Source organism: Dipodomys merriami, unplaced genomic scaffold (assembly GCF_024711535.1).
Source record: "Dipodomys merriami isolate MVZ:Mamm:240054 unplaced genomic scaffold, mDipMer1.0.p SCAF_69, whole genome shotgun sequence".
Lineage (NCBI taxonomy): Eukaryota > Metazoa > Chordata > Mammalia > Rodentia > Heteromyidae > Dipodomys > Dipodomys merriami.
In genome coordinates, this window is record NW_027206279.1 from 5,492,970 (window position 1) to 5,511,279 (window position 18,310).

At 50.2% G+C, this 18,310-nt stretch overlaps 1 protein-coding gene across 2 annotated transcripts in view; it reads right to left on the bottom strand.

Annotated features, from left to right (window-relative positions):
* Ehd4 (EH domain containing 4) overlaps positions 1-18,310 on the bottom strand; it is a 54,062-nt gene that overhangs the window by 5,593 nt on the left and 30,159 nt on the right. Inside the window, exons 4-6 of one of the 2 annotated variants that reach the window (XM_070005859.1) lie at positions 10,744-11,156; positions 4,666-4,872; positions 1,726-1,890 (exon numbers count right to left, since the gene is read on the bottom strand). In XM_070005859.1, coding sequence (XP_069861960.1) covers positions 1,726-1,890; positions 4,666-4,872; positions 10,744-11,156 — 785 coding nt within the window. The remainder of the gene's footprint in view (positions 1-1,725; positions 1,891-4,665; positions 4,873-10,743; positions 11,157-18,310) is intronic. The other variant, XM_070005860.1, reaches the window with a different exon arrangement.

The window sequence follows — 18,310 nt, forward strand, 5'->3', positions numbered from 1 at the left end:
TTGTTTTAAAGGACAATTTATGAAGTATTTCTGTATGGAAAATTCTATAAGGAGCAGAGAGACCGTTCAGGTATGTGATTTTCTGGAGATGAGGCAGGGAGATTTCAAGAAAAAGTCTGACTTTGGATAGAGCAATGTGAAAGGCTGTTAGGAATTTTTGTTTTTATCATAGACACAGACACTATATGTTTATTGTAAAAGAGAAAAAAAGCTGGTGAGCAAAAATAAAAACATAAAATAATTTATACAATCACTCAGAAATAGTCTCTGCTAATACTTCTCGTCTGACATTTCTACTTATTTACAGGCTTTCTCTGTAGTATACAATCACACTGTCAACCTGCATTTCAAAGAGATAATATGTCTTCTCTGTCCATGGTGTTTCTTCTTATTAAACCTTGTTCCTAACAGCCACACGACACGGACAGGCCATTCCTATTTACTCTGCCCCCTGTAGCTGGATGTGGTCACTGTTCTTAACACAGAACCAAAATCGTGGCCTCCAGGGTGTGTTGAATGTAGATGGGGAGCCCTGAACTTAGACGGTCGGGGGACAAGGCCAAAGCTGAACAGCCTGTTGTGTCTTCCGCACGCTTGATGGCTGCACTGGAACTCAGTGTGGGCCGGGTTCCTCCCCGAGCGGCGGGTAGACCAGGCTGCTTTCTAAAGTGCATCCTGGCTCCTGTGTCCTTCATCACCTCTGGCTGATTAGAGGTACTAGCACAGCCCCCCCCCCCCCAGCATTCTGGGCTCCTGCTACCGGTGCCTACTTCAGCCGAGGGGACCAAGCAGTGAGCTGAGGAGGAGGAGGGTGAAGAGAAGAGGAGGAAGAGACTTCCTACACAAAAATCCCAGTGCTGCTGGGTAAGCAGTCTGGATTCCCCTGGGCGCACAAACACCTACCCTGTCCTCAGGATCGCGCCGCGCCCTGAGCACACAAAGCCCTTGTGTCTGGGTACAGGACGCAGGAGGATAGCCACCCTTACTGGATTCCGAGGGCAGAGCTCTGGAAATGACCAGAAAGCAGCTACCATTCCTGCCTCGGAAACACAGAGGAAATAACCCCCACACTCCTGCCCCTATGGCCCCACAGGCCTGGCCAGGGAAGCACGGAATATAAAACACCCCCATCGCTGCCCACCAGAAGAGCAGGAGCACCGGCATGGTTGGTCCAAAACAGCTGCTCTTTTAAAAACTTGAGATGATTACGTACAGGGGAGGAAAACACACAACTCTCTGCATGTGTAGCCACCAAGCCCAAGAGCCTGGAACGTCTTCTGCCTCAGGGGTTCCCTATGTTCACCAGGGTGTTTAGAGACACGCGGAGGGTTGAGAACAGGCTGGAGGTCTCTGCTGCCCCCTGCTGTTTAAACACTGCCAGTGCATCAGCCCTGGGATTCATTCTCCTTGGTTGCAGGACAATTAAGAACCAACTGTAAAGGTGTGTGTTTTGGAGCATGCACACATCTGTGCATAAATCACATTTCTTCTGGTCAGGCTGCTCATGTGACTTTCTCATGGAAACTATTGTCCTGTCTGGCTAAAGGTCTTAAAAGATGGGAGATTTCTATTTGGCTCACAGGAATTTATCCTTCTGGATCTCCATTCAGATGAATCCATCACATTCTCCTTCATCCTAAACTGCGAAACCCTCATGTGTCCCCCATAAACAGCTGGCTGATGTGTTGCAGCATTTCCACCCCCTCTGTCCCAGGCTCCCAGTACCTGCATGGCCTTGACCTCAGGGAAGTCCCCGGCAGAGATCTGGTATTCTCGCTGCAGTTGAATGTAGATCTCTGGCAGCCTGCTGATGAGTTCTCGCTTCTTGTTTTCCTTTCCAAATACATTGGGCATCTCTTTCTTCAGGTAGCTGATGATATAGGCATGTACCTGAAGGGGATATCAGGAGAGGACAGGCCGTTTGGAGCTGCTACAGAGAAGAGGAACAAACAAGATCCCACGTAGAGCCATGGCCCTCAGGCATGGAGGGTGGGCAAGGATCCACGGGAGACGTGGCTGTTTAAGGGTGGCTGGACTGTCCATCCAGAGGTCTGGACCACTGGCCTGAATGATGGATTGAGAGCTGCAGTTTGCATAGGGATGGATGGGGGGAAGAGTGGTCACAATGGACAGAGAAACGCCCTACCATCAGGGGTCAGGTGGAGCTGGGCTCTGGTGGCTCATACTTGAATCCTGGCTACTCAAGAGGTTGAGACCAGGAGGAACTGTGTTTGAAGCCAGCCTAGAGAGAAAAGTCGGCACGATTCTATCTTAAACTAGCCAGCAAAAAAGCTGGACTAGACGTGGGGCTCAAGTGGCAGAAGGCCAGCCTAACAAGCAAGTTGAGGGGCAATGTGAGGCCCTGAGTTCAAGTCTAGGAACCAGCAAAAAAAAAAGGTTTGTGTGTGGGAGGTGTCAGGTATAGAGAAGGGGAATTAGAAAAGCACTGGGGGTCAGACGTGGACCTGAGGTCAAGAGAAGAGGTGGCCTCTGGGTAGGATGTGTTGCGGGGGGTGGGGGAGGGGGACTGTGCTGATCAGGTAGAAGGCGTCCAGCCTCCGGCTCCAGGCAGCAAGAGCCCCAGAAGGACGCTCTGCTGACCTGCTCCTTGCGCTAATGCTGGTTCTGGAGGAGCGTCGAGACCAGAACATTGCTGAGGGCCATGTGCTTCCCAGGTGGGCTGGGATGCCTGGCAGGGGACGGGGTAGGGCGAGGTAGAATCGCTCAGAGGACGTCCTTTGGACTTCTGTTCTAAAATGCATCCAAGGAAGGGCGAGTGACTTGGGGGAAATTCCATGGCGCCAGCTCACTGATGTCTCGGTGGTGATTCTGGCTGGCATCAGGGCTGGGGGTGAGTGGGGTGGGTGGGGCCTATGTGGGAAGGACCTGGGCTCTGATTAACCAGACCCAAGAGAAAATTTCCTGGCACTGGGGAGCTCCAGGAAGTGAAACTAGAGCCCGATGTGCAGAGGCTGATCTATGCCGAAACTGCCGGTGAGCAATGAGGCGAGACCGCATCGCCCTGTGTGCTGCTCGGGTCTCTCCCGGTGGCATTTGCACAAGGCCAGCTGCCTGGGTCCAGGCGGGAAGGTAGAAGGTCCCTTCGAGAAGGGATACCAGGTTCACAAGGGACAAGCCCTGGAAATAATCCATCACCTGGGGACCAGATGGCCCTGGCCTGTCACCAAGGCCTGTGTCACTCTTCCTTGGCCTTGCCACTTTCCAAGTCTCAACTTCAGGACTATCAGGCATGTTGTTGACAGAACTTTCTTTGTAGCAGCTGAATTCTACAGAGCCACTTACAAGTGAAATAAGAAAGCAAAGAAGGATGGAAAACAGAGTCACGGTTACAAAAAGAAAATGAGGATCAGGCCATGCAAATCTGATTAAAGAAAGCAGACTTCACTATGAGCTTGGGGAAGAACAGGAATTAAGCTGAGGGTGCGGCACAGCAGGGTCTGTGTGCACAGATACAGCCGGCCAGGCCAGAAACAGGCCACCAGGACCTGAACACCAGCACAGCGCAACGCTTCCGATCTGTACAAAGCTCCCCGCAAGCTCCCATGCGAGCCTGGTGTGGCTGCGGGAACGGATGTGGAGAGTCTTTGTATTTATTTTTTTCTGTCACTAGTAACCCTGTTTACTTTCTAACAGAAAACAACATAAAGTACTTGCAAGATTCCAGAGATAACCAGAGGAAGCTGGAGTTTGGGGATGTTTGGTTTCGAGTTCTGGTCTTTGCCCGGTGAACAGGAAGGAGGATGAAGCTCATCCTCCCTTGGACAGCGGCTGCCCAGCTCGGGCGGGAGGGCTGGGGAGCCGCAGAGGACTTGTAAGGGGCTGCCACGGGCAATGGGGGAGAAGCAGCTGCCCTTGCGTCATGTTCTGGCTGCAGCCTGGAACCCCTGGCCTGTCAATTCCGTTCCTCCAGTGCGCCGATGGGCTTGCTCTGGAGGCTGCGATCCCCGCCGTCTTACCCAAACCTGCCTGCCTCTCCCAGAGGCCAGGCCAGGCCTGGGGCAGCGTCAGCCCTTGTAGGACTCCCCAGACCCCTGGCTGCCTACTCATGGGGGCAAGTGTGAGCTGACAGGCCCCCGGTGGGGGACAGCTGAGTTCCTGCTCCTCAGTCTGGCTCACTCCCCCCTGTCCTGGTCTCCTGCTAACTCGCTGCACTTGGACACGAGGCCTCCAGTGCCTGGTCGCTGGTTTTCACTTCCTCCTCCTACCTGTCGGTCGTTCCCTGAGTCACAGCCCTCAGTACCCCCATGCTGCTCTCAGCTCCGAGTCCACTAGTGGGATGTTTCAGCCAGTCTCCCAATGCGCTACCTCCCTCTCCTGCCAGCCCTGAACACACCTGGACACAAGCACCCAGTGTGAGGTCCCATGCACACACCCCAACTTTCAGAAGTTTATCTCGCTGGGCGCCGGTGGCTCATGCCTGTCATCCTAGCTGCCCAGGAGACTGAGATCTGAGGATCACAGTTTGAAGCCAGTCTGAGAGACTCTTATTTCTAATTAACTACCAACAAGTAGGAAGTGGAGCTGGGGCCCAAATGGTAGAGCGCTAGCCTTGGGCAAAAAGGCTCAGGGACAACACCGAGTTCCAGCCCCAGGGTCAGCACCAAAAAAAAAAAAAAAAAAAAAGTGTATCCGTCTATGCAGTACATTATAAATCCTGGAAGCACAGACTGGTCTGAAGGATCTTCCAAGTCCAATTGAGTTTGGTCCCAGGAAACTCATGGCGTCCTCAGGGCCCGCAGCTGGCTGGGGCAGGGGACCAGCATCAGCTTCCGCTTGTCTCATTTCAGTCCTGTGGGTGGGCCACATGCTCAGCAAGTTGTTGAAAAGCTGGAATTCCAAGTGAACTGTGTCCTACAGAGCAAGAGTTTAGAATCCTCATTTGAGGTTTGATTTGTCTTTTTTTTTTTTTTGGTCCGGTTGTGGGGCCTGAACTCTGGGACTCTGGGCCTGGGCGCTGTCCCTCAGCTCTTCAGCTCAAGGCTAGTGCTCTACCACTTGAGCCACAGCGCCACTTCTGGCTTTTTTTTGCTTATGTGGAGCTAAGGAATCAAACCCAGGGCCTCATACATGCAAGGCAAGCACTCTACCACTGAGCCACCTTCCCAGCCCCTTGAGGTTTGATTTCTGATCATTCCTGATTCATTGGGAAGCTTTAGAGATCAGTTGATCTCCCTTTAACACCAACAGCACAGGCATTGTGGCCCACATTGGGAAGGACACACAGGAATGTGGGCAGGGCCTTTGGCTTCTGGCGGGAAAGGCACCCTGTTCTGTCACTTCCCAGCGGCTCTTGGTACACGCAGGGGACAGACTAAGTGGCTCAAATTGACAGTCAACTCCAAAAGCTCACTTCTGCCTTCTGTGTCAAAGATCTTTAACTAACTGCTGGACGGAAGGCCAGGCCTGGTGACCACTGAAAGAGGACAGCCTGTGACCTTTGGCTCTTTCTAACAAGAGAAAACTAGGAGAAAAGATGGAGAAGAGAGAGAAGAGGTGCTCAGAAAGAGGAGGAGGGAGGGGACACCAACAGTTCCTGCCATGGCCGCTTGAGGGGCGCCAGCCGGTCCCGCACACCAGCTTGCTCACTGGCAAACTGGAAATGACGACATTTGTCTTGCCAAGTTAAGATGGGAATCAGAGATCAGACATCTGAATGTACTATGTCTTCTAGAAAGAGAAAAACACTAGCAGGTATTAACTATTGGCCAAAGGCCAGGGGCTGGAAGGACGGTGATTCAGGGAGCAGAGGGGGAGTCCTCCTCTCTAACTCGGTTCACGTGTACTCTAAGAGGCAAACATCAATACATGTGTTTAGTGATGGGCACGAGTGTGTGTGTTCAGGACCAGGAAGCCCTGCTCAGGAGAGGAACTGGCTGTCGTCAGCTGGCTTGGAGGAAGGGAAGTACCCACGCCCGTGGTGCAGAGGGCGTCACCTTCACGTGATGAGGCTCTGGGCAGTAGTGTAGGGAAAGCAGCAGGGAAACAGGGCAGCATGTCATGTTTCTCATCTGAAGACATAATCTGGTAGAGAGCATTTACGACTAGAGAGTTTGCATATTTTCAGAGTGATCTATCTATCTATCTATCTATCTATCTATCTATCTATCTATCTATCTATCTATCTATCTATCTACCATCTATCTTCTATTTATTTCTGTGCCAGAATTCAAGGCTTCACACTCACTCAGCCTATCTGCTCACAGCTAGTGCTCTACCACTTAAGCCACAAATCTAGTCCAGGGTTTTGCTGAGCTATTTTTTTTTTTTGTCAGTCCTGGGGCTTGAACTCTGGGCCTGAGAGCCATCCCTGAGCTCTTCAGCTCAAGGTGAGCACTTTATCACTTTGAGCCACAGTGCCACTTCCAGTTTTCTGGTGGCTTATTGGAGATAAGAGTCTCACGGACTTTCCTGCCCAGATCCTCAGATCTCAGCGTCCTAAGTAGCTAGGATTACAGGTGTAAGCCACTGGCTCCGGCTTGCTGAGCTATTTTTAAAGCCCCAAAATGGAGTGGGATTAGATCGCTCACTGTCACTCACAGGGCTGGATTCAAACCAGATCTGTTCTTTAGATCTCAGTTTCCTACCATAGCTAGGACTACAGGTGTGATGTAAAAGAAAAAAAAAAAGGTAGATTTATAATGCTATAAGCAAAAAAAAAAAAAAAAAACAACTCAAAAAACACTTGAGCAGCGACCTCCCAGGATAGTTAGTCTGTAAGACTGACAGGCATGTCTGATTCTTTTTCTGTTGGGCCAGGGTTTGTTAGTCTGTTCAGCTCCAAGCTGGCACACAGCCTTAAAAGAGACTGAAGAGGTCTGCAGAGGCTGAGGTAGACCTTTGTCTACAGGCTTCCGTATATGGGCTCCAGCACGGGCAGCAACTGAGCTATTTTTATAGCCCCAAGGTAGAGTGGGATTAGCGTGCTCTGCATCACTCTCACTGGGCCCGGGCTGTTGCGCGGTGACTCCAGAAGCATCTGTGAACTGCAGAATGCCTGACGCCTCCTCAGAAAGAATTTCACAGCACGGACAGAAAAGCCAGGCCCTGCCCGGCACGTGACTAAGAAGGGAACACTAAATTCCACAGAACTACTGTGAACCCTGAAAAATCACTGAGCTCATCTTTTCTTTCTCCTTCTCACTTGTTCCTTCCTCAAATGTTGCCTCATTTCTTTCTTTTATTGAGCAAGATCTCCTAATCTTGGGCAATGTGTTTCTAAAGGGTGGGCACTACCCAGTGGATCTGCCTTGCTTTTTATTTATGATTATTTATTATATAAAGCTGACTTTGGAATTTCCCTGAGTCTAATTTCTATTGTTTGCTTATTTTACTACAGCTGAATTCAACTAAATTAGACTTTCCAAACCCTTGTTTGGCCTTTCTTAAAATAGTTTAAAGAATCATTCAGTCAGCCGTGACTGGAGTCTCAAGAGCTAACAGTACTCCAAACAGGCTGCTCATCAACAGGGACCAGATCTTGAAGATTCACCGAAACCACCCTGAAGGTTTCCTGTTCCTGGGAACAGAAAATTGTGAAAAAAATATACATAGAAATAGACATATATCAGCTGGGTATGGTGGTGCATGCCTGTAATCTCAGCTACTCAGAAGGTAGAAGCAGCAAGATTTCCAGTTCAAGGCTAATCTGGGTGAAGTTATGGAAACCCTAATCTCAAAAACAAAATATAGAAAAAAGTGGTTGGAGTGTAGCTCAAGAGGTACTTTCCCAGTATGTATGAGGCACTGGGCTTAATCCCAATACTTTAAACCATTAAATTTCAGTAGAAAAACCATTAAACTTTAGCGCTCTTGGAAAAGACTATCTATTTTCTTTTTGCATTATTAAATCTCTTCATACTCCTCCTCCTCCTTCCTCCTCATTCTTTTGCTGGTCCTGGAGCTTGAGCTCAAGGCTAGCACTCTACCACTTGAGTCACAGTTCTATTTCAGGCTTTTTGTGATTAATTGGAGATAAGAGTCTCAAAGACTTTCCTGCCCACTCTGGCTACAAACTATGATCCTCAGATCTCAGCCTCCTGAGTAGCTAGGAGAACAGGTGTGAGCCACCAGTACCCAGCCCTTAAATCTCTTCTTTATGACACTTTGAGCTGGATTAAAACAAGGACACTCTTGCTTTTCCTGGAAGCGCCACACATTCTGCTTAATAACTGGTCTATAAATAGATCCTCTAGAAGCTCAGATCTGATACCAATGAGGTGACATCGACATGGCTTCAAAATATCAGTTCAATACACCTCTCAGCATTTTAGGGGTTCTGTGGAGGGCGAATTTTCTAGAATACACAGAATGACAGATTTATAGCCAGGAAATGAAGTAAGATCTGCTGCAGATACTGTCTACTCTGGATTCTGTGTGAGCGCTCTGGAACAAGCAGGCTGACGATGTGGACTTGGAATCTGAATTTTCTAACGTATGGGCTATGAAACCCAAGGAAGTTTCCGCACGTTTCTGAGCAGCAGGCCTTCATGGGTAATGAAGGATGGGGGCCTCTGTGCAGTTACTGACAAGACCAGACAGAAGAACACACGGGATACAAACTGGGGCAGCCCGGCAGGATTGCTGCCTGCAAAAGGAAAACTATGAAGAGAAACACTCCCAAGTGAAAAGCTCAGGTGTCTCCTTGACATTTTAACCACAAACAAGCTCACAAATGGAAGGCAGAACTGCAGAGAGAGGGCTGGGAGTATGGCCAGAGCAATAGAGAGACTGGCCAGCAAGCACAAGGACCTGAGTTCAAACCCTAGTATCAAACAACAAAGACAAAACTACCGAGAGAGGGCTGGAGGTTGTAGCTCAGTGTTACGCGCATCACCACGTGCAAGATGGCTAGAGGCTTTGAGTTCCAACCAATGTGCTGGGGCTAGAAGTTTTTGTGCTTCAAACGTGTTCCTTTGTGAAAAGGAACAAATCAGATACTATTCTTAGGAAGACAAAAAAAAAAAAAAAAAAAAGCCAGCCTTTTCCTATAAGTAAGCTCAGCAAGTTCGGCGTGCGCACCACACCAGCACAAGGGTTTCCATTATGCAGCGTGGGAATACAGAGCAGCGTCTGTGCTCCCTCAGCGGAGGCTGCGCCGCCTGTCCACAGCCCCGAGCCCCAGGACGCCAGGGACGCTGCACAGGGGACGGTGGCCTGGCCCTTGCAGCCACTTCCTGCTCTAGATTCACAGAGATGATGGAATAGGGTTGCATCTTGTGTCGCCTGACCCTCAACAAGGATTGGCAAATTAAAGATGTCTGGCAGCATTAAAAATAGACAAATGCACACACATGCACATGCACACGCACACGCACACGCACACACACACACACACAAAAATAAATAAACCTCTTGAAATTTGCCAAGGCTATCGGAAGAGCTACCGGCTTTGGTTATTAAATAGCGTGGGCTGTTCCATACCCTGAAAGTTCAACCACACCAGCTGCCAGGGGGTTGCTGCATGGGCAAAAACCAGACTTCCTGTCAGCAGGCATTTGGCCCAGGGCAAGCATGAGGGAGCGATCCCTTCAGGAGAGCTGCAGATCCGCGGATCAGCAGAGCAGTTAGCACGACTGTCCTACAGGACAGGAACAAAAGCAGCCATACATAGTTCTGGACAGGAAGCAGCTGGCACCAGGAAGAGAGAATAAAGGATGGTGAGTCACACAGCACCATGAGATGGAATGTGTATGTTCTCACTGGGAGACCCTGGGGAAGTAGAGAGGAATACTAGGGGATGGAGGTCCTGTGGTCGGAGCAGTGGCAGTCAGAATGTGTTCTTTTGACTTAAGAGAGGCTGTGGAGGGGCGCAGAAGACAGCTGCGCCCTGCTTTTCCTGCACAGACCAGACACCACTTGCTGTGAGGCAGGAGGGATTCAGGAAGGACGGGATGTCTGTGTTTACCGTGACCAGAAAACCAAGGGCAGAGGGCTGATAATGCCTCTTTACCAAGCACCAGGGGCTCTAGAGATCCAGCCGGGAGACTGGTGCCAGCCGGAGTGATAAGGCCCAAGGCAGGAAGCTGCACTGACAGTCAGGGTGGCCTGCCATTCAGTCCTGGCGTGGTCACGAACGGATGCGGCATTGCTCACCCTACACCTCAGGACCCCAATCTCATCAAATCCCTGGGGAGTTTATGCGCGCATGCGCGCGCGCACACACACACACACGAGGCAGAAGCCCTGGGCACACGCACGCACACACACACATGCACACACGCGCGCGCGCGCGTGCACACACACACACACACACACACACACACACGAGGCAGAAGCCCTGGGAACTTTGCATTGGTTAAAGCTCTCGTGTGCTTCTGAGGAGCCGCTGTCTCCGGCATTATGAGTGATACACGGGTTTTCTATAATTATTTTTTCTGCTACATCGTGCTGGAGGAGTGATGTGATTTATGACAGAATTCGGCTGCCTGAGGGGGTCCTCTGACCTCTAGTCACTTCACCATGCACACATTTCTGGGGATGCCAGGAGGCTCAGCTGTGAGGTCCGGGAGCTGCTGAAGGATGGCAAAGACTTCAAACCACCTCACCTTCTGGAAAACGATCTCAGTTTTCTGAGTAGCTGGGATTACAGCATGAGCCACCGTTGCCCGGCTGCAAAGCTCTATTCTTATCCCAGCACCTATTCCATGCAGGAATGGAGCCTGCCCTTCCCCGGGGCAGCTCACCCCCAGCACAAAGTGCTGCCCCCGGAGCCCCCCAGCTCACCTTGGCCAGCCTCGCTCGCTTGATGAGGTCGTTGAGTTTGCGCACGGCTGCCTTCTGGGGCAGGCTCTGGATGTCTCTGAAGAGGTCCTGGGCCTCAGCCTCGAAGAGCCGGCGGTTGTCCGTGTTCTGCAGCGGCTGCGCCCAGAAGGAGCCGATGTAGACGCGTAGAACTTCAGGCGTGTTGATGACTTTGCCCAGCGACCACATGAGAGCCCCGTACACCCGCATCAGCTGCTGCGTGTCCACCTGGTCGGCCTTGTTCAGCACCACGCGGATCTTGTCATCCTGGCCCCGGAAGGCCTTGATGGCCTCCGAGAACTCGTCTGAGATGTCCAGCTTGTGCGCATCGAAGAGCAGGATGATCCTGTCCACCCGCTCCGCAAACCACTGCAGGACCTGGCAGAAGTCATACCCTGGCGGAGAGAGGGACACAGCTTCACACCTCACAGCCTGGGACACACACAGCTGCGGGAGGCCGTCCAGGCCCCATGAGCATGCAAGTCAGTTCACATGGGGCCTGGTGGCTATAGGCATCCCATAAGCGGGGGAGCTGGGGGGACCTCTCTCACAGAAAGGAGCAAGGGATCAGAGTGGGCAGTGCACATGGGTAACTTCAGTCAGCCCTGGCACAGTTCTTCGGCTCACTGTCGGAACAGGCCTGCGATTCTGCACAAATGCAAGCTACCAGCCAAGAGGCTCTCATATCTCACAAGCCTCACTTCATGGAAAGAGACAGAGAAAGACCCGGGAGGTCATTTCGAATCCTTCGGGGCGTCTGGCAAGCTTGGGAGGAGAGAAACTGCCTTCTTCTAACCCAAGTTTGTGTGTTTTCGGGTCAAGGATTGGCCTGGGCAAAGTTGTGACTGCTGTTTATCATCGGGACTATTTATAGATTATGTGTGCTAAATATTTGTGTTCTGTAAAATTATGTCTCACAGCCCTTCTGTGAAATGGCCCTTAGCCAGGTTCTTTTTTTAAAATGACCAGGACCACAACAAATTCCACCAACCCCTCTTTGGCCACTTACCAGTGCTTCAAATCAAGTAAACACTCTCCCAGCCCAAGGTCAAGACTCTCAGGCATTTCCCCAGGGTGGCAGGTTCTCACGAGGAACAAACAGGGGAGGCCTGTCCTCCCACGATATTTTAATCTCAGCATCTCCCTTATAATGCTCCAGATCTGTGCCTCCTAAGTAGCTAGAATGACAGGCGTGGCCACTGCACCCAGCTTTCAGTATTTTTTGTTTTTAATCAAGCCTAGTACATTCAGTTAACAAAATATCACGGAGCAGTGAAAAGAACTGCATCTTCATGTGTCAACAAAGGTAAATCTCAAACTAATAAAAAAGGGTTAAGTAAAAATCACTTTTTTTTTTGTCAGTGGTAGGGCTTGAACTCTGGGCTTCAGGCGAGTGCTCTACCACTTGAGCCACAGCACCACTTCTGGTTTTCTGATGATCTTTATTGGAGATAAGAGTTTCACGGCCTTTCCTGCATGGGCTGGCTTTGAACTGCGATCCTCAGATCTCAGCCTCCTGAGCATGAGCCACCGGCACCTGGCTTACAAATCATTTTTAAAGGATGAATTCAACACCATTACATTCATGTAAAACGTCAAAATAGAAGCATGAAATGTTATGATGGTGTGTATCTATAATCCCAGCTACTTGGGAGTCAAGGACAGGGGGACTGTGGCAACCAAGTAGCAAGACTCTTATCTGAAAAATAAACTAAAAAAGCAAAAAAGAGCTGGGGTTCTGGCTCAATTGGTAGAGCACCTGACTAACAAAGCCAAGGCCCTGAGTTTAAACCTTAGCAATACCCTCTCCACTCAAAAAATTAAAATATAAGGGCTGGGAATGTGGCTTAGTGGTAGAGTTGCTTTCCTTGCGTGCATGAAGCCCTGGGTTCAATTGCACATAAAACAGAAAAAGCCAGAAGTGGTGCTATGGTTCAAGTGGTAGAGTGCTAGCCTTGAGCTAAAGAAGTCCAAGGACAGCGCCCGGGTCCTAAGTTAAAAAAAAAAAAAAAAAGAATCAGTCTATAGGTACATAATGCCTACAACATCAAAAGCATTAATATCCACTTAGGATACTGGCTGGTACTGGGGTGGAGGGCATGTGGGTTTGGAGGCTAGTGAGGAAGTATCTAAAGGAAAATTATCTATTAGGAAACTACAAGGGTCTAGGCGCGAAGCCTCCGTGTCTTTGAATAATCTGCATGAAGGGAGGAGCCAGTGGAGCTTCTATCGTGGGCACTTGCGGTTCCTGCTGTCAGGATTGTTTTGCTGCTGTTGCCTTGATTCTCTGGGAATGAGCAGGGCAAACACAGAGCTTGGAATGTGGGCCGGTTTACTCTCCTCTCATTCAGCAGTCCAACACTTATTGAATAGGTCACAGGGTGGCATGTAAAGATGGACAAGATTTCCCTCAGTGCTGCATCTCTGCCAGGCCAAGCCAACATTCTCCAAGGGTAACAGTAAGTACAGCTGTCACCTGAGACTGAATTGTGCTCCAGAGAGCCCCAGATTTCAGGTCACAGTGCCACATCCTCAGTAGATGAATGGACTTGTGGCTTCCTGGGTGCCAGGAAGCTGTGTGAGACCCACCCGCAGAAGGACCTGTATGGGCTTGCTTTTCCAAAACAATGATCGACTCAGCCCTCTCAGCCCAAGCGCTTTCTCAGTGGGTCTCCTTGGGACCAAGATCCAATATCCAAAGATTCAGAAAGAGATGAAAGAAAATGTTGTGCAGCCAGGTATGATGGTTCATGCCTGTAATCCCAGCTACCAGGGAGAAAAAGATAAGGATGATTTTGGTGCAAGGACAGCCTGGGTGAAAAACTAGCAAGACCTCCTCTCAACAAACGAGCCGGGCCTGGGGTCACGCGTCCGATATCCGGCTGTGCAGGAAGCATAGGCTAGAGGATTATGGTCTGAAGCCAGCTCTGGGCAAAACATGAGTTCCTGTCTAAAAGATAACTAAAGCAAGAAGGGCTGGGGCATGGCCTAGCAACGCGAGGCCCTGAGTTCAAGCCCTGACCTGGCCAAAACTAACAAATAAATGCTGCGATTAGGGTGCACACCGAGTCGGGTCCCCTAAAGTCCCTCTTCTGTTTCCATTACCCAGATTCAGCTATCTTTGGCTTGCTATCACGCACCGCCACTGGCAAGCCACTGTGCTTGTTTCCCCATTTCTCACGATCAGTGCCACCTGGGCAGAGCGCCTGACCTGCAGCTGTCACCGCCACAGCCCCACATGGCCAGGCAGTGTCTCTTCCCTGCCCCTGGGGCTGCCTTGGTTGACTGCTGGGCTGTGACACAACTGTTACACTGTAACTTAAATGTGAGTTCACAGTAGTTGGTTGAAAGGTGTTGAACAAATGGTTCTGGCCTGGGGACTCTCTTGAGCTGAGCCAGAGAGCAAATGGTGTAGTGTGTGTGAGGCAGGTTAGATCCATGGCACTTGTGCACACTAGATTAGCTGCGATCCTCTTTTTCTCCTTTGTGTATGAATCTGACTAATCTAGTGCTCTGTAGAAATAAGTGCCATGACATGGTTATTTGCTGTCACTCAGCGTAATGTCCCCAAGGACCATCATGTACATGTATCGGGATTTTCTTCCTTTTTAAGGCCCCAGATCTGCTCCGTTCTTGGTGTGTGTGTGTGTGTGTGTGTGTGTGTGTGTGTGTGTGTGTGTGTGTGTGTGTGTGTGTGTGTGTGTGTGTGTGTGTGTGTGTGTGTGTGTGTGTGTGTGTGTGTCTATGTGTGCGGGCACTGAACTGGGGCTTGAGCTCAGGGTCTTATGTTCCCACTTGGGTTTTTCATTCAAGGCTCACACTCTACCCCTTGAGCCATGCCCCCACTTCTGGCTTGGTGCTGGCTAAAGGTAAGAGTCGCTCAGATCTGGCTGGCTTTGAATCACACCCCTCAGCTCGCAGCCTCCTCAGTAGCAAGGATTACAGGTGTGAGCCACAATTAATTAGACTGACTGCCACAGACGTGTGTGGAACTGTCCTTGAGGGTCAGCTATTAAACTCGGGTTCCTAGCTTGGTCCCAGCAGGTGGGTAGACACATGATGCACACACATGGCTGAGCACCGGCTGGCAGTGACGTGTGAACCACAGCCTTGCCACCACATCTGCATCTCAGAAGCAGAATTTGGAGTTAAAAAAAAAAAAGCCAGTCCGCAAACAGCACATAGGGGTCATTCCACCTGCAAGAAATGCTAGATGGGAAAGCTAAGCTAGGTGACAGGAGCAGTTAGTGATAGGACAGGAATGATTGCTGATTGGCTCGCTCCAGCAAGGAGGTGGCTCTGTGGGGGTGATGGGGTCCCTACTTCCGGTGGTGGTTATGTGTGTCCACACATCTGTCATCAAACCACGCAATTAAAATGGCTACATTTGATCATATGTTGTCTGTCAATGTAGCTGACAAAGCAAACATAAATAAGTGTGCTAGCAAGCACCCAGGGCTGCTAACTTGTGTAAAGACATTCATCTGCAAAGTGCTGATGGGCCAGGAAGCTGAAACATGTCCCTCCAGCACTACGCGTCCTCTTCCCTGGCAGTGCCTGTCAGAGCCGCTGCTGGTAGCGTTGGCACCATGACTGCCTGCACATCTCTGCTGAAAGCCAAGATTATCAAAAATACAGACCAAGAAGCTGAGTCCCCAGTGGATTATGCCCGTAACAGCAGTCACTTGGGAGGCTGAGAATGGGAGGATTGGGATTTGAGGCAAGCCTGGGTAGAAAAGTGTGTGAGACCCCTTCTCAATTGATGATGGTTGGGTGTGACCACACATGCACACACCTTGTCATCCTAGCTTCAAGGGAGGCTGGGATTGGGAGGATCTCCATTCTAGGCCAGCCCTAAGCAGAAAAGTCCATGAGACTCCATCTCCAAAATAACTAGCAAAAAGTTGGTCTGGAGGCATGGCTCAAGTGGTAAAGCACCAGCCTAGTGAGCACAAGGTCTTCTTGAGATCAAACCTCAGTTCTACCAAGCCAGGGGGAGGAGGTGAGGCACTTCAAGAGGCTAACGTAAAATCTGAATTGTCCAGTGGAGCTTTGAAGGTTCTACCATGTCACAAGCACCTGCCTTCTGGTCTAGGAGACAAGAGAGGTGCTCATGGTGACAGACCAGGAGCAAGAATGCTGAGTGTGCCGGGCGCTGGTGGCTTACACCTGTCATCCCAGCTACTCAGGAGGCTGAGATCTGAGGATCGCAGTTCAAAGCCAGCCTGGGCAGGAAAGTCTGTGAGATTATATCCAATAAACCACCAGAAAACCGGAAGTGGCGCTGTGCTCAAGTGGGAGAACGCTCACCTTGAGCTGAAGAGCTGAGGGACAGCGCCTAGGCCCAAAGTTCAGGCCCCATGACCAACAACAAAAAAGAAAAAAAGAAAAAAAAAGAATGCTGAGTATAGGAGACCCAGTTCCAGTGAGGCAGAGACCCATGGCCCAGGTACATGCATGCAAACACATGTGCACACATGTACATTACTGCACACACCTACATATAGTTCTGTATAATTACAGAACGATCCCCACGGAAGGCAATAGGTTTTAACATTTTTTATTCATTCAAGTCTAGAAATGTCAATTCTTTAAGACCTTCTAGTGGATTGTTAATTAGTCTAGGACCAAAAGAGAGAGAGAGAGAGAGAGAGAGAGAGAGAGAAACAGAGACAGAGACAGAGACAGAGACAGAGACGAGATGTCATCAGTTCACTTGTTTAACATTACAGTTTCTATCTTTGCCCAGAGACAGGGAGCTGGGCAAGATAATCTGTCATGGGAAGATTCCAGCTTGGCATTCCTGGCTTGGCGTTCCAGGAACAAGGGGAGGGGGGCGGAAGGAAGGAGCCCCGTCCACCCAATCAGGGGCTTCCTGTGGAGGCCGAGAGAGGCTTGCCAGGAAATGGTATTTGGGGCTAGCACAGTTGTTCCCTGGCTCAGGTAATTATGGGGGGGGGGGAAGGAGGTAGGGCCAGAGGAAAGCAAATTTGTCAATCTGTTTTGAATAGAATAAGAGAGGAGAAAAAAAAAATCCTTCTATTTCTCCCCAGAGCCAACTTTCTAATTACCCAGGTTTCAAACACACAATGCATTCCAATCAAAGGATGCAGGACAATGGGAGACAGCCAGAATCAAGGTCGGGCTCTGCTGCCCATTTTCCTCCTGTGCTCCAGGCTGGCCTGGGTCCCAGCATGAACCTTGTTTCTTCTTTTTTTTGGGGGGGGAGGGTCAGTCGTGGGGCTTAATCAGGGCCTGGACAATCTTTGTTGGAGACTTGTGTTCTTCCACTTGAGCCACGGCACCATTTCTGGTTTTCACGCTTTGAAGCCCGCCCAGGCAGGAAAGTTTGTAAGACTCTTATCTCTAACGAACCACCAGAAACCCTTGCTTCCAGACAGGCCCTGCCCCTGCCCTGCGTTTGTGCGTGGATTTGTCAGTGGGGTCGTGGCCACTTCCCGTCCTCCAGCGGAGTCCAGTGAGGACTCAGGCAAGGTATCATGATGCTGAGGTGTCCCCAGACATCCTGGTCCCGGGGCTACTTCCCGCCTATTCCAGCCCTCAAGTGGCTCCTGCTCCTTAGAGGAAAACCCCAAAACTGTGAAGGCTTTGTTGTTGTCCACAACAAGTTCTCCATGACCAGCTTCCCCCTGCAGCCTTTTCTCCTGCTTTCCTGCCCCATGCCACAAACCACCCAAGGGCCCTGAAGGCACCCTCCACTTTCCTGTCTCCATTATTGTCCAGACTTCTCCTCTGGCCTGAGATGCCCTCGCCTCACCTCCAGCTCTGACTCTCATGGCTCCGGGCCCGCCTGTGCCTCGCAGGCCAGGCCCGCCCTCCTGCTCCCCCAGACAGGTCTGTCCTCGGAGCTCCTGCCGGCCACAGCCACCTGCTAGGCTGGACTACAGGCCACAGAAGAGCAGGGCCGGGTCCTACTCACGCACTCACCACAAATTCCGCTGCAAGAACTTTACATCAGCCAAATCCGCTTTTCTCTGATGATACCTTTTGTTTTTCCTTTTCCTCTTTTTAGGACTGGGGATCAAACTCAGGGCTTTGTAAATGCTAAGCAAGGGCCATACCACTGAGCTGACCCCCTACCCTTTTTAATGTTCATTTTGAGACAGGGTCTGGCTAAATTATTCAGGCCAGCAGCATTGAACACCTCCAGTCTGACATTTTACTGGTTAATTGAAGATGGAATCATGTGGACTTTTATGTCTAGGCTGACTTTGAACCACAATCCTCCAGATTTTAGTTCCTAGAGTAGGTAGGATTGTGGTCATGTCCAACCATGCCTAGCTTCCTTTGGCATATTCCAGTAATTTTCCTTTCAAGCACCATATTGTGTAATGATATATTTATTTGGTGATTGGAAGACAGCAACCCCACTAGGGCAGAGACTCCATTCCTCATTCTGCTTATCACAACACACCCAGGATCTACTGCTAAACAGAGTAGGTGTTTAATAAGCTTGGTAAATTCTTTTAAAAAATTACAAAGTCGCTGGGCACTGGTGGCTCATGCTTGTAATCCTAGCTACTCAGGA